The sequence below is a fragment of the Ctenocephalides felis genome, unplaced genomic scaffold (assembly GCF_003426905.1).
Source record: "Ctenocephalides felis isolate EL2017-DRISC unplaced genomic scaffold, ASM342690v1 CF-g0.4_SCAFFOLD_01886, whole genome shotgun sequence".
Lineage (NCBI taxonomy): Eukaryota > Metazoa > Arthropoda > Insecta > Siphonaptera > Pulicidae > Ctenocephalides > Ctenocephalides felis.
In genome coordinates this window covers 47481843-47496376 of record NW_020538040.1, presented here as the reverse complement: position 1 = coordinate 47496376, position 14534 = coordinate 47481843, and the positions used below count along the sequence as shown (strand labels likewise).

The window sequence follows — 14534 nt, the reverse complement described above, 5'->3', positions numbered from 1 at the left end:
TTGTTCGAATGTGCACATCCGCCATAAAAGCATCGAAACCAGTGGAGGGTTTGTGTTTGAAGTTGGAGAGGGTCGAATCCAAGATAATTTCTAATCCTTACTAGTGGGGCGTATGGCATCTATTTTACATTTTACAAATTATTTTTTTTAGAATATTAACATTTTTGGAAAAAAATGCTCTGAAAAAATTAGATTTTTGAAAAACTATAAATTTTTGTCAAAAATTTACTTTTTTTTTGAAAAAAAAAACACTTTTTGGAGAAAAGTTTATTTTGAAATATTTTGGAAATTCTGAAATTTATTTGAAAGCAATCGTACTGCTTTAACTGCATAGAGACGAAATATCGAAGCGCGTAAGCGTCGCGTCGCCGTCTAACGGATAAACATTGGTACGGAACCTATAGGATGTAAACAAAATTTATACTTATTGTTAAAATCTCTATAAAATATCTGATAATTTGATGTGCATATGTCTAATGATCATTTTTGACCGCCAAATGGCATTTTTTTTTACTTTTTTTTCTAGATCACCGAAACCGCTAGACCTGCCTTCATGAAAATTTGTTCAGTTCTTTATCTTGTTAATACAAGTAAAATGTTTTTTGAATTATTCGGACGCTCCGTTCTCTTAAAAACTGAGTTACCGTTTTTGGCACTTTTTGCCCCATATCTTCGGAACGGATAGACCTGCCTTTGCGAAAAACTAATCAGCAACTCTCCTTATCAATACGAATCGAATGTTTTTTTAATTATTCAAATCGCTTCATCCGTGTTCTCGAAATCGTCGACAAAAATTTGTATCCGCAAACACACATACACGCACATACAAACACGCACACACGCACGTACATCCATTTTTTCTAAGGTATGCCAAAATGTTCAGAAGGTTTTGAAACGTAAAGATATATATAAATTTTCGGTTTCGATTTTTTTTTGCGATTACTATGCCTTACGAGAAGTTAAAAATTAGAAAGCATCCATTAATAACGGATCGATTTTTTAAGGATTTTTGAACCCCTTTGGTGATTTATGGTGATATTCATTATTCCCCCTCCCCTCCTCCACTAAACATCACGTGTATTTTTAGTTACGAGAAAAAATGGTAAAATTTTTATTTTTTTTTGAAAATGTTCGGATTTAAAAAAAAATCAGGTAAAAAATAAATTACGTGCTATTTTACTATACCCCTTCCTCCCCTACGTGATATTTTGTGATTCTTTGTCAAAACACTCCTTTCTCTAAAAACCTCAAGTGATTAATGGACACCCCCTTAGTAAATGCGAAGAAATCGAGAAACAATCATAATCTTTAAAAAACATAAATATAAATGAGAAATTTTATTTAAATATTTTAATAAAATATTTTTCATAATATTAGAAAAGTTTAAATTTTAATTGATTAAATTCCAAACTTTAGTCGTACCAATTATTTAGCCAATTTGAACATACGGTGTACAATTATTAAGATCAGCTTCCAAATCAAACTTGACAAAAATTTCAAGATATCAAAATAAATTACTAAAATACGTTTTGAACGCCCCAAAATATGTATCAAATAGATTAATGCATGAAGACACCGACATTAACACAATAAAAAATGAAAATCGAACGCATCCAAACTCACTTAGCAGAGTACTACGCCAAAACACTTCCTATATGGCAAGATTGAAAAAAATCATGTTACATTAATATCTGTCAACAGTCATATGATTTTGTATTTTTAAAGTAATCCTATACTTTTACTTATTGTCTGTTTCAGGACAGGTGTAAAAATTACTATATAATAAACAAATTTTGAATAAAACCAAAGGATTTAAACAAAAATAAAAATTACTCATAAAGTTATAGGTTATTCAGATCATTCCGTCTATTCCATGCTTTCAATGTTCTGCCTTTTTGTTGATTTCTGGATAAAGTGGAACAAATTTTAGTCAAAGTGGTTAAACACCTATTTAGTAAATAGTATTTACAATATCCGTTTTTTATGTTCTTATTTGAAATAACTACGATCTGATATTTTTGTTTTCTTTCTGCTTTAACCCTTTGCCCTCGTATGTATACTCTCAGCCACTAAACCCTTTTTACGTTCCGCTTGTATGTCTGCTCTCAGCACCACAGAAAATATATTACAAAATAAGTGTATTTGAGTTAAGATATATCTAAAGCTCACAAAACAATTGTTAATTCTTGTTGCGTATTCAGATGAATTCAGAGTAGTACCATACCTACCCAGCGCCAAATTTAATTCGGGGGCAAAGGGTTAAAGTTAAAACATCTTTAACTCTTTTGCTATGAGCGTTGCCTATATAATAGGCGTATTCGCTTGTCGATATTTGTTTACAAGTGTCGTCTATAGACGACATACAGTGTGTGAACTTTTGCTTCAAGATATAGTACTCTGAGTATTTTGATTTTGTTATTGTGGTTTTTAGCTTTTTAGAAGTGCAGTTTTTAATTTCTAAATACATTTTTATCGATAATGATTGGAAGATCTTCAAATATTTTGTGTAACAAATACTTGGTCGGTTTGCTGGCTCATACTGCATGCCACCCCTGCTGAATAAAATACTTTCGTAGCGAAAGTGTTTTCTGCAGACCGTCATTTCTTGAATCTTAAACATTTTTTTTTGACATTTTTACATTTACGTAATCTAAATCCTGTAATTTCACAATTTTTTTACGATTACAACATTCCACCCATATTTTTACGTTTAATTCCCGGGCTGAAATAAAGTAGCGCTAAGGAAAGCATCGTTGAGCGGCCTCTTACTGTATAACATGTGCAAACTTATATAAAAATTTGGAAATTTGAAGTATGAAAACATTTGACACTTATATCTCTATCTCTGGACTAATTATAGGTATCCGAAAGTTCATGCACCTTGCTTTGAAGCAAAACTGCACACCTATTTATTAATGTTTTAATTATCTCGAAGCAGGAGACGCCACTGGTTCGCCTGCATATATCCGCTATAAAGTTATAACAATGCACTTGTTTCTCATAAATAAATCTGTAGTTCAAGCTCAATAACCCAGAGACAATATGTGATAGGCAGGTACTCTCAATAAGTTGGGAAAGTGTTGCATGACTTATGCGGTTGTCACAAACTGTAGTCGGATGGCTTTGATCTGCAGTTATGCACCATTAAATACAATCTATCATGATCGATGATTTTGCTTTAACTTATTGTTAATAAACGTATGGTTTTCATATTGTGATGGTATTATTTGAATATACTTCACATGTACAATATTCTTATATTAGTAAAATGTTCACGTACATAAATTAATCAAACAATTTCACTAATTCGAAATTACCAAAAAGGTGTACAACTGTGTGCCACTACCTTCGACCGTCTATCATGGGGACCTACATCGAAAAGTTCCTATTAGAAAATGTTATTTATCGTAGTACACATTAATGACTGTGTTCGCCAGCGTATTTTATGGCGATTGTAATAGGATTTCTAAAGTCAACTATCAATCGCCGATGAAGATCAAAGGTTAACCATGTGGTCTTGAGAATCATCGCCGATGAATGTGCGTTACTTTTGATTTCATACTTTTCTTTTATCAATTTGCACGAATAGTAAAGCAGTAGTTGGAATGTTGATGCTGAGCTTAATTTCTTTTAATAAAAAATTAGTGATTAACATTTATTGATTGTTTTTATTTTGTGAATTATGACTAAAATCATAGATTTATTCTCCTAGAAGGAAAAGAAAATAATCCTATATGATAATTTGATGTTTTATCGACGCTTTACTCATTTTCATTTTTTCGACACGTGTAAATTGATCAAAGGTATATGGTTGTATGCGAGTCAAATTTTGATCTTTCGTCGATGTTTCCTCAAAAACTCCTGTACCGATTTAAAAAATTTAAAAACCATACGATAAAAGTAAATTGATTGGTTAGTCGATTGACCGAGACTTCAGAATAAGCTAAAAGATGCAAAAATTTTTTTCGATTTTGAAAAATCATTTGCAAGATATCTGTTGACAATTGTGTTGATGAGTTTTTGGTGAAGATCGGCCTGATTTGTTCTTTGTAATTAATTGTTTAAGAAAACCTTTTTGACGATTTTAATAAAGCTTCATATAGCAATAGAGTTAATGGTCTTCGAACATACTAAAATATATATCACTGGCCTACGCAATAGGTTAGTCATAAAAATTGTTCAAAGTGTGTTACATTTTGAAAATTTTATCGTCCCTATTTGAAAAGTTGCAGAATCACAATTCCGCTTGATTAAATCAAATATTTTTACATATCATTAAGTTTTTGCAACTCGCCTTAAGACAAGATACCGCATAGGTTCTTTATACTTTTATTAATTACTTTGTGTAAAATGACCACAAAAGCTAGCCATGCAACTTACTCAGGCTTATATTATATTCAAAATATTCTTTGGTATTTTATTAGAGTTTTATGAAAAGCAATTTGAAAAGCTCTATCGTTTCAAATAAAGTTGGTTATTTGACTTTAAATTGACAAAAATCATCAGAATCAAATTTGGAATTTGTGAGACATTAAACATACAAATTGAACTATATGTTTAGGACATGTGTTTTGAATATAAAATAATGGCAGATTATGAGACCAATAATTGGATAATATATAAATCTTATGGTAATGGGTGGGATAATAACAAATAACCAAAAATCTATGTACAGTAATACTCCGTTTAACATTTATTTCTGAAAACCCAAATTAATACCACATTATTGTTTCTTGCAAAAATAAAAACAAAATATAAATAACATACACTAAGTCAGTCATATGTAGTTAGCTTTTCGCGTTTTCAGTGTTCTGTTTTTTGTGGCAAAAGCATGTAATGTCGTTTGCATTTTTCTTTTGCGTTGTTCTGTTAAAAGTTTTTCATAAACGTGTAGAGCATCTCTAACACCAGGCCCCTCTTTTAACCTTCTGTCAAAATTCGGATCATTATCATTGAATTGATCCATTATTTTAGTTATTGTAGACAAACTCTTTTTTACAAATGCCATCAAAAGTTCTTTTTGCTCTTCCTCTGAATCACTGATGTCAACATTTTTGTTTTTTCTTGTTCAGTTAATTCCTTGATCTCATCATTAGAAAGACAGCGCTTCTTCTTGAAATATTTTTTTGTTCCACATTTACCCCTTCATAACCTGGCTTGAAATAAAAGAGCGCTAAACCGAAACAGCGGGGTATTACTGTATTTGCTGTGCGTTCATGAGTTTAACACATAAAACTTAACCTACAAAACGTACAAACCTCAAATAACAATTTTACCATAAGTGCAGCTTTCTGATGTCTTCTTGGTAATACATACGTGAATTGAGATTTATGTATAAGGGATCGTTCAAGTATTACATAAGCAGATTTAGTACAATTATTTACCCCAAATCAATAACCCCCCCGTCCCCCTATTGTGCTTACGTAATATTTGAACGGCCCCTAAAACGCCTGATCGCACAGCAATTAGGCATAGCTTTTTCTATAAGGTCCCTATATTTGGAGAAAAAGCAATCGTAAAAAAACATCTAAAAGTTATATTTACATATTTTCATCTTATAAATTTATACCGGCCGTCCAATTAATAATTACGCATCGTCTACAACTTGGAATTATCGCACCACACGCGGTCTGACGGTCTGACACGCACGCACTCATCACTTTCATATCATCATATTTTGCATTTGCATAGAATGCGTTGAAATCACAACGAAAAACAAGTTACGACAAAAAACGTTCTCCACGTGGACACTCCTCTTGTGAAAGTTTTAAATTCTCTTTAATTTTGATGGGAATCTTTGTTTGGTCTAAAAATAAAACAGATTTATATCAAATTGCGTACACGGTCAAAACTTCTTGCTTGTTGTAGGATAAAATAAACTGCTGCTAAGAAAAATCAATCTGCTGAAAGAAAAAAACTATCTATATTTATAATGTGTTAGTAAGTAAATTCAGGATCATCATTGCACTCTCGATTTTCGGAAGTATAAAAATTATGCAAGTTGTATATATGGCAAATTTACGTCAACGTGTTAAGTTCACTAAAAGTTCGAACAATTTTAGAAGAATTTGCGGTACAGGTTGGATATTAGAATTCATGTTTTTTCATTGATAAGTAGAACTATGCAAACTTGATCGAGTCACTGACGATTTTGAAAATAAGGCTTTTTAATTTGCAAAATAAACCTATGTTTTTATCTGATATTTCGCCAGCGCTACTTACCTTGTGATTGACTGTGAATATATTCGTCATAACAAAAAGAGGAAAGAAAGACAAGAAACTGTTCTCAATGTTTGATGAGCGCGCCACAGTTAAGTGGTTAAAGCTTTTATCGAGAATATGTTTTATATAGGGTAGGGCGGGGCAAAAAGGTCCAATTTGACTTTGAGCAATTATATCGTGAAAACCAAGCCAACTATATCCGAACAAATAATACATATCAAACAAAAAACTATGTTCAGTTAAACTCCCAGGTAATTCATCATTGTAATTTTTTTTCTCTGTTTTTGAAAAATGTGTTACTTTGTTTTTTTTTCACCTAAAGGCGTGACTATCTTATTTTTAATTATAAAGGGATTTTACGAAATAATAGCTACATTATTTAATCAATGCAAACTATAAACTCCATGAGCATATTTTTCAAAGAGAAAACACTGTATATAACTCCGGCCTAGTATTACGTAAGAAATATTTATCAGCAGAGTTAAAAACTATTTATTCAATTTATAATTTACTTAATTTATCTTTTGTAAAATAGTAATATAACTTAAATAACTTTTTCATTTATTATTTCTATTGTTTGCATCTCTGCCAGGGTAAAAGTTCAGTTGGTTCTCTCACAAAGGTTGTATAAAGAATTGTTTAATGTCAATAAATACTTCGAGTATAGATAATTAGTCATAATTGGATTGGACAACTACTGGGTTGCCATCTATTAAAAAATCCATATAATAAGTCAAAACAATTACTGAATGCCCTAAGTGTGACAGATTGTAATTAAAATGCACAAAAAATATATAAAAAACTGTTGAATCTAAATTAAAAATAATAATACATCTTTTAAAAATATTCAATAACGTTTACTTAAAAATTATATTAGGGTCTCGCAAACTAAACAACAGTGCTCACAACCAAATAAATTAACAACGAAAGAAAATAACTTGTTATGGATTTTCAAACATTGCCGTTTACAGTCCGTTAGCAACGTCGTAAGAATCAAGGTGATGGCTGGTTATACATCTTTTTCCCTATACTTCCAACTATTATTGTTAAAAAATTCTTAACTTTACTTATTTCTGAGATATCGGTGGTGGATTTTTTTAACCATGGACTTTTAAAATCCGCTCTGCCTTGCGATTTTTTTCAATTTTTATATAACATTCGATATAACATGTCTAAACGTGTAAATATAAAATAAAATATACAATATCTTATACCATAGCATGGATAATTTTCATATTATGTATTACTAATTTTATTAGCAACTCATGCTGGAGAATAATTATTAATTAATCACATATAGTGTAGTTACAACAAGTATGCGTTCTAATGCAATATGCAAATATTATGTAATGTACAGATAATCAGGAAAACTACCATATAGGAAAATAAACGTAATACATTATATACATAATATATACTACATAGATATTTATATATATATATATATATATATATATATATATATATATAATTACATATATAATATGTGTAAGCATATACCTTTGCATGTGAGTATGCTTTGAAGCCTAATTGTTCCCAAACAAGTTAAATTATATTTATTATCAAAAATGCCATATGATAAATTTAATTTTCAACACTTATTCAAAACTTTCAATTTGTGTTGTATATATTATACTAGAACAACTCAATTTGGAAGTAAATTATTTTAATTAAGTTTATAACGTTTTTATTTAGCGAAGTGCTATAATTGAAACCCTCACTAATGCCATTCTCTAATTATGGAATTCAAACAAATATTTTTGTGTATACAAAACTTTCTTATTTCGCAATCATCAATTTAGTCTTTTATGAGTGAGATGATGATACATCAAGATGTATCAAGAAAGTGAGTATTTCATAAATGTCAATGACATTGATTTTATAAATTTGATTATTTTAGAGAGTGTTTCATTCAATAGAAATGTTTAACTAGATTATGAATCTGTGTCTACAAATAAAAAACTTTTACTTCCTGGTGATGATATTTAATCAAGTCAAACATTTCATTTGTATGCTTTTTTATTATGAGGTGATGTAAATAAATATTATGTTTAATTGAATCGTATGGTTATTATTCTAAAAATTATTAGATTGTTATTGTATATCGTTTTATTTGTTGAGCTTAAAATCGAGTTGTGCACTCTCAATCATAGTTTGCTTAAATTTGATACAATGCTTATAAAGCGAAAAAATCTATTTTAAAAATATATAAAACTAGTAGTATATGGCATCATGTCTTGAGGCAAGTTGCTGAATCTTCCTGTACCATAACGAAATGTTCGAGAAATATTAAATGTTTCAAATAGATTATTATAAATGTTACATTGTCTAATATTTATAAAAATTATAAAAACTGAATTACAAAGATAAAATTATTTATTTAAAGTATATAAGTGAGCTTTAGAACTTTAGCCAGAATTGAAATTAAAATCTGCATTATTTTTGATATATGTACATTTTTTTAAAAATTGAAATAAAAAACAATTTTTTTTCAAAAGCAATTGTTTTGTCAACACAAGCAGAAAGTTATTTCAATCTCTATCTTCTAAACAGCTGGGCCTGCTTTTGCGAAAAACTAATCACTACTTCTCCCAATCATTAAAAATTGAAAGGTTTTTGGATCACTAAAATGTGATACATCGTTCTCTCAAAAACTCGATTTATATTTTCTGCAGTCTTTGCTCCGTATCTCCGTAACGGCTGGATCTGCCCTTGCCAAAAACTATTCAGGACATCTCCCTATAATAATAATATTATAATTCTTATAAATAAATATTAGACAATGTTACATTATTTATGATAATCTATTTGAAAACATTTAATATTCCTCGAACATTCCGTTGCGGTACGGAAAGTTCCAGCAATTTGCCTTAAGGCACGATGCCATACACCACTATTTATTTTTATATTTACACCTATTCTATCCTAAACATCAGCAAATTTCAGTATAATGGTTCCAAATTATGTGTTTTTTGTATATTATTATTTATTTCTCTGATAATAAAGAAAATTTTCTTTGAAATAGTAATATACATTTCCAACAATTCTCACAGTGTGAACCTAATATATTAATTTTATAATTTTCATAAATTTTAATTCATTAATAATATAAATTAACTAATTCTGTGATTTTTTTTTCAGGTCGAATTAAAGTTAACGACGGGCAAGTTGTGAGCACCAATATTCCAGCCACAAATGGTGTCATACATGCTGTCGATTCCCTTCTTTAAGTATAAATTTTAAATTAAGAATTCTAAATAGTAAAAAGTTCTTTGGCATCTGCATGAAAGGAATTTTCACAAATATTTATTAAAAACTCTGCGGGTTAATTATATGAATTGAACGTTAAATTCAATTCAATCCAATTCCAGATTTGCATCCTATATTTTTATATCGAATTATAAATTAGTAAAATTATCTTGTATAATTATATATGTTATATATTATGAATTAATTATTTAAATAAAACCCTTTTTAATAAAATTATTAAATAAAAAAAAGTATACGATAAAGTGTAAAATATTGTCGGTATTTATATATATTTTAATTGATTGAATCGCCCTCATAAATTAAGAAATGAAATGAAAATGTAATAACATTTTGTAATTTTTTGATAAGTAACACTATCATTATACATTGATCATGAACTTAGCTTAAGTATCAGTTAAGGTAATTTTAATATCCAAAATATTGCAAAAATTATTCCGCAAAAATAATGCAATTGGTAAATTATTGAATCAAAATCTATTTTATTTATAAGCATACCTGTTAACTTATTTTAAGACAATAATGATATTATATTGATAAAATAGATATATCTCTTGTAATATTATATTATAATACATGTACAGTTTGTTTTATATATTAATTTTGCTTGCTTTCAAGAAATTAGAAATTGAAAGACTTCATACTTTCTAGTAAAGATAGAAGCATCATGCATAAGGGCATTAATATACAAATGAATCGTGTCAGTCTACTTGACAATAATTTGATTTTATTTTGAGGTAAATAAATTGAAACAAATTTAATATATATATTATATATATATATATATATATGTATATATATACATATACATAATTATGAAAATTCCAGGAAATGACAAAGAAAAAACTGGATTTTAAAGTGCTCTTTTGCATTTATGTTTATTTATCAATATTTGCACCTGCTCTACAAAGTTTGACAAAGCCAATTAGAACATCGTTATGGAGATAATGAAGATTTGCATCGGTTGGAGTGATTACTAATCTGTAAAGAAAATGTATAGTAATAAACTGAATCAAGAAGAATATCAGCAATCGATCTTTCGACTGAAAGAAGACGAATCAACATAGTTCTCCTAATATTGTCAACACTAAATAGGTTGACGATAAGGAATAAAGATCAACATCAATTAATCGGAAGTAATGAAAATGTGGTTTCCTAGCATTATAAATAGGCTCTCATGCACATAAAGAAACAATTACTTTCAATAATCCAATTTCATTTTTAAATGCAAAATATTATAATTATTGTACTATGATAATAATTAAATTACGATTATAGTTTTAATCCAAAATTATTTTTTATAGCTGTATAAACATTAGAGTGGTTTAATAATCGCTGGATAATCACTAGAAATCAAACAAAATATAACTAGTAGGACATGGCAATGTACCTTAAGGCAAATTGCTGAAACTTCCAGAACCGCAATTAAAAATTCGAGGAAAAAAATCAATAGGCGATAAAAATTGATCAATAAATAAAAACAATTATTTCAATTATTTTCAAATAGATTTTCAAATTAAACAAACTTGCCTTAAGGCATAATGCCATGCACCACTAGCTCATTTGTCAAATGTACACCAATACGTAATGATTAAGAAAGTCAAATTTCCTTAAGAGACTTGAAGAAAGCCAAAAGTGTTGTTGTATTATGCCAAAAAATAAATTAAACAACAAATTTCACGAAAAACTGTCAATAAAAACTATTTTTTAATTTCTGTTCAAAGACAGTCGCTTTAATAATTAATTAATTTGTAATGTTATGATATTTACATAATATTAATTTATCAAAACATTCACCGGTCATTTACGCGCCCTTGTTATGTGCTTAGAAGATACCGTTTACTCAATTGCCAAAGGGCTGTCAAAAAATATTATAGATAGGAATTAAAATCATATACACAAACCAGACCGAAGTTCGTATCTAACAATGCAGCATTGTTGATATTGTGGCAATAGTCGAAGATCCTCTTTCATTATGTTTCTGCGTTCTGTAGAGACAAGAACAAAGGCGTGTTGACTCGGGCGCCAAACGCACCCGGGTCATCGTCGCGTGTTTGAGGTCTCGAAGAAACAAGGGCAGATTTATGTTAGTGGAATTAACACTTGTGCTTGGCATCTTCATAACTTTGTGTGATAAGTGAGTATTGCATATTTTCTTTGTTGTAATTATTAGTCAATACAGTCAAATCTTCGATAACGCAGAACTCTAAGAATTCGTTCAAAACTAGATGAAACATAGATTTAGAATTGTTTTTTTTTATAGTATAAATGCGGACTTTGGTGCTTTTATAATTTGCAATATATATTTTAGAACATTGTTTACATATCTTCGAAACAACTTTTAATTTACATTTCTGACATTACATAAAATTACTTACATTAGTAAAACCTAGATAAAATTTACTAAAATCTAGTGAAAATCATTATTTACATGTAGGTAACAAAATTTTAAATAAAATAGTTGTGATATAGCATGAAAGAGGCACTTTATATTTCGACCGTGTTATATAACTGTCTTGTTAATTCTGTGTTGTATATATCTTCCCAAATAAACTTTTTCAATACATAGAACATTAGACCTTTAAAATAATCTATTTGAAAAAATCTATTGAAAAATAGTTTTAGTTCAGCTTTCGTTACACTTTTTTTTATCTAATAAAATTAATAAAATTAATTAATAATTAATAAAATTAATTTATAATTCATTATGTCTTTTGTATTTATTGGTGTTCATATGACGCGCTATGATTTGTACTAATTCTGGATTTTTAATAGCATGGTTCCCATACAACGCGATGACCTTTTCTGTAGAACGCACTACGAACTAACTTGCATTGTATGTTGGATCTTATAGCACGGTTACCATATTACAAAGTATGCTCTCACCACATTATAGGAGGGTTGACTGTAGTTATGATTATATAACATTATCTTCTATATATATAAAAATAAGTCGGGTTTTCCTTCCTGACGAAATAACTCCAGAACGCACGAACCGATTTCGACAATTTTGCATTCGTTGGAAAGGTCTCGGGTTCCGCAAGGTTTATAGCTAAGAAAATTAGTGGTGGATGGCATCGTGCCTTAATGGAAATTGCTGGAACTTCACGCGCCCTAATTAAAAATGCGAGTAATGAAAATAATTAACAATTGTTTTAAATAATTTCAAATAGATCATCTTCTATATATAAAAATAAGTCGGGTTTTCCTTCCTGGCGAAATAACTCTAGAACGCACGAACCGTTTTCGACAATTTTGCATTCGTTGGAAAGGTCTTGAGCTCCGCAAGGTTTATAGCTAAAAAATTAGTTGTGCATGGCATCGTGCCTTAATGCAAATTGCTGGAACTTCACGCACCGTAATTAAAAATTCAAGTAATGACGTTAGTGAGAATTATCAGAATTATGCTTGGTTAAGTCAACGAACAATTCTTGCCACAGAGTATAATGATGTACACGCACTGAATATCACCATTCAATCAAAAATTGCTTGCGATTTGGTGACATACCAATGATTCCGACTGGTCTTCCGTTTGACTTCAAACGATTGCAATTTCCAGTTCGCCTTGCGTTCGCAATAACAAGTCGCAAGGCCAATCGCTTAGTGTTTGCAGGATAAATTTCAAATAGATTATTTAGAAAATCATTGTTTTTCACAAGGGCAGTCATACGTTGCCTGTTCACGAGTTGGAAAGCCATCCGCTTTGTTTGTGTTAACGTCAGACCAAAAAACAAAAAATGTGGTTTACCAAAGATCACTTCCATGAAACGGATAGTTTGCGGATTCACTTTCATTTACTTAGAGAAGTTTAACTGAGAAACACTTCATTTTTGTAATCAAAATAAATTCATTACTGTTGTGCAATAAAATCAAATTTTTCCTTTTCAAATATAAAACGAAACCATCTGGTGGCGAAACGGAGTTCGTCGGGTTAGCTAGTATATATATATATATATATATATATATATATATCAGGGTGGTTTTAAAAATGGTCATTTTTGAATTTCCTTGCTCTCAAGGGCTCAAATGGTTCCAAATTGATAAAAAAACAAATTATCTGAAAGTTTCAGCTCCTGGGAGCAAGGAAATTCGAAAATAATCATTTTAAGGACCACCCTAATGAATATACATGTATATATATATATATATATATAAACAATTTTATTATAATTATGTCTGTCTATGTTTATTTAATTTTATGTTTATTTATGTAACGTTATAATAACAGTACAGGAACATCAACGCAAAATACTCTAGACGTAATTGTTAGTATTGGACATGAGTTTATGATTATAAAAATTAGCACTTTTGACTAAGATATAGTTTGAATAACCCTTTATCAATTGATATACATATTTATCTTCGCATTTTTATAGCATTTGATATTTTTTTTTTCATAGCAAACTATACAAAGTACATTCAGCTATATTTGATAATTTGATAGAAATTTTGGAAAACCCTCCGCAAAATAATAACATAAGTATAAAGTAATAAGTAAATGTAATATATTTTCTAAATACATAATAAAATATAAGCATTTTATACTACACTAACATATTTCACAATAGGCATTAAATAAATCAACTTGTTTTGTACTATATTAAATAACGTATATTTACACATTTATAGCTAATATATAAACAATTATAAATATTAAAATCTTACACCTTTAATGATAACAAAACCGCGTAAACTTTATTTAGATATAAATATAAAGTCTATTATACTCAAAGTTCATTTTGATTTATTAAACACTTCATTAATTATCATACTTAAAATTAAAACTTAAATTCTATTCACAACATCGACGTACGAGCTATTTTGCAACGATGTACAAGGCGCGATAACACAGAACGATAATGCTTAGGATATCAATAAAGTAAAATTAACACTAATAATGTCGATTCTAATCAATCATCAGTTCGAAATGGACGGATCCTTGTCGATCCTTGTTGCCACCACGATAGATGATGTTCCTGGCCCAGGCACGACATTCCACGTTGATCAAACGTCCCACTGGAAAGGAAAAATTATTTGTGATAAGG

The 14534-nt window shown here is 29.3% G+C and overlaps 2 protein-coding genes across 2 annotated transcripts in view; one reads left to right on the top strand and one right to left on the bottom strand.

The window, feature by feature from the left end:
- LOC113375024 overlaps nt 1-9452 on the top strand; it is a 50963-nt gene extending 41511 nt beyond the window's left edge. Inside the window, exon 7 of the mRNA XM_026614978.1 lies at nt 9364-9452. Within this exon, the coding sequence (XP_026470763.1) occupies nt 9364-9452 (89 nt within the window). The remainder of the gene's footprint in view (nt 1-9363) is intronic.
- A 4705-nt stretch (nt 9453-14157) lies between these two features.
- Nucleotides 14158-14534, bottom strand: part of LOC113375968 (sodium/potassium-transporting ATPase subunit beta-1-like) — a 43819-nt gene continuing 43442 nt past the window's right edge. Inside the window, exon 7 of the mRNA XM_026615905.1 lies at nt 14158-14505. Coding sequence (XP_026471690.1) covers nt 14396-14505 — 110 coding nt within the window. The 3' untranslated portion in view covers nt 14158-14395. The remainder of the gene's footprint in view (nt 14506-14534) is intronic.